Source organism: Gekko japonicus, unplaced genomic scaffold (genome assembly GCF_001447785.1).
Source record: "Gekko japonicus isolate JY-2015 unplaced genomic scaffold, Gekko_japonicus_V1.1 scaffold23836, whole genome shotgun sequence".
In the NCBI taxonomy this organism is placed as follows: Eukaryota; Metazoa; Chordata; class Lepidosauria; order Squamata; family Gekkonidae; genus Gekko; species Gekko japonicus.
This window is the reverse complement of record NW_015208615.1, coordinates 1-1478: the sequence shown is the minus strand read 5'-3', so window position 1 is coordinate 1478 and position 1478 is coordinate 1. Positions and strand designations below refer to the sequence as shown.

General features: G+C 49.1%; 1 protein-coding gene across 1 annotated transcript; it reads left to right on the top strand.

Moving 5' to 3' along the window:
* Positions 1 to 674: 674 nt before the first annotated feature.
* On the top strand, positions 675 to 1157 carry LOC107125102 (fructose-bisphosphate aldolase A-like; the record flags this gene model as incomplete). The annotated part of the gene is made up of 2 exons (XM_015428563.1): positions 675 to 833; positions 983 to 1157. Coding segments are annotated over exons 1-2 (334 nt in total), but the record flags the coding sequence as incomplete, so codon positions are not given.
* Between the last annotated feature and the right edge of the window lie 321 nt (positions 1158 to 1478).

Genomic DNA, 1478 nt, shown 5'->3' with positions numbered 1-1478 from the left:
GACCCATAAGAGCCAGTGCCCACAGAGAACACAGGCAAGCCATAGCTGAGTGGTAGAGCTTGGAGAACACTGTAGGTTCTGTCCCTGGTATATCTGCTTAGACAAGGTCTCCGGTAGCAGGGCTGGGGAAAGCCTCAGCTAGAGACCTTGTGGGAGCAGCTGCCAATCAAGTGGAGGATGATTAGGAGAAGCCAGATTCATCAGATCTATATGTTGTGTAGTTTGGTGGGCAGACAGGGGCAGCTCCTGACACGCTGTCACAGAAATCTGTGCATTGCAAAGGGGTGGTATTGAGCTGGCAGATGAACAGTCTTCACCAGAGGCCACTCTGGAAAAATTTCCCAAGGACATAAGAGTGTCCTTGGGTTGCCAATGGGTGGAGGCCATCTTCTGTAACTGCAATCCCTACGTGTTGCTACAAGAGGGCAGCAAAGAATTTGAACAGCAGACGAGCAACCACAAGGGGTTTTTTTTGACCAGCCATCTCAGAGCCATTGCTGGTTATATATGGTGTTTTCCCCTTTTCTTTTCTTTTTCTTTTTGTTTGTTCTCTAGACTTAACAATGGGAGGGAACTCTCATAACAGGCTGAAACATGTCCTCCCTGAGTTGCATTAATGTTTTGGCATTCAGTTGGAACACTGGGGCATTCTGCAGAGATTCCGAACCATTAAGATGAACAAACTGCATGTGTCTTTACCGCTATGTTACCTAATCTTTCTTCCCTGCTTTCTTTGGCTTATCCTCCAGAACGGGATCGTTCCTATTGTGGAACCTGAAATCCTTCCCGATGGTGACCACGATCTCAAACGCTGCCAGTATGTGACAGAGAAGGTGAGGAACGAGAGGGAGGAGCTTAGTCATTTAAGTGGGCGTGATCTCCCCTCCCTGGCCCCCCTCAAGGATGAGAAGATAGGAGTGGACTCTTTTCTTACGTACAAATGCGTCCCAGTGCCACCTTCTGTTCCTTCCGCCTTGCTCAGGTTCTGGCTGCTGTGTACAAGGCCCTGAGCGACCACCACGTCTACCTGGAGGGATCTCTGCTCAAGCCAAACATGGTGACGCCCGGCCATGCCTGCACCAAGAAATACTCCGCTGAGGAGATTGCCATGGCAACCGTTACTGCTCTCCGCCGCACTGTGCCACCCGCAGTGACTGGTAAGAAAGAAGGACCCAGGAACACCTCCTGCACATGCTCAATACTTAAGTCTCCAAGGCCCATGGCATAGCTTTCAGGAACCTTTAGGACATAACTATTCCATGTTGGCAGTGGCAGTCGTTATAGAGCAGATTCAGTTGCGTTTCTTAAAGACTAATACAGAAAGGGGTCTACGTCCACAATGGTACATAGAAACTACCCTTGCAATCTGGCTGACCCATGTTTCTGGTGCTTCCGCATACCATGAAGTGGTTTTTAGAGCCGCCCGTAGTTGTTTAAGTATTGATACGGTACTAGGGTTGCCAAATCTTTTTTACCTG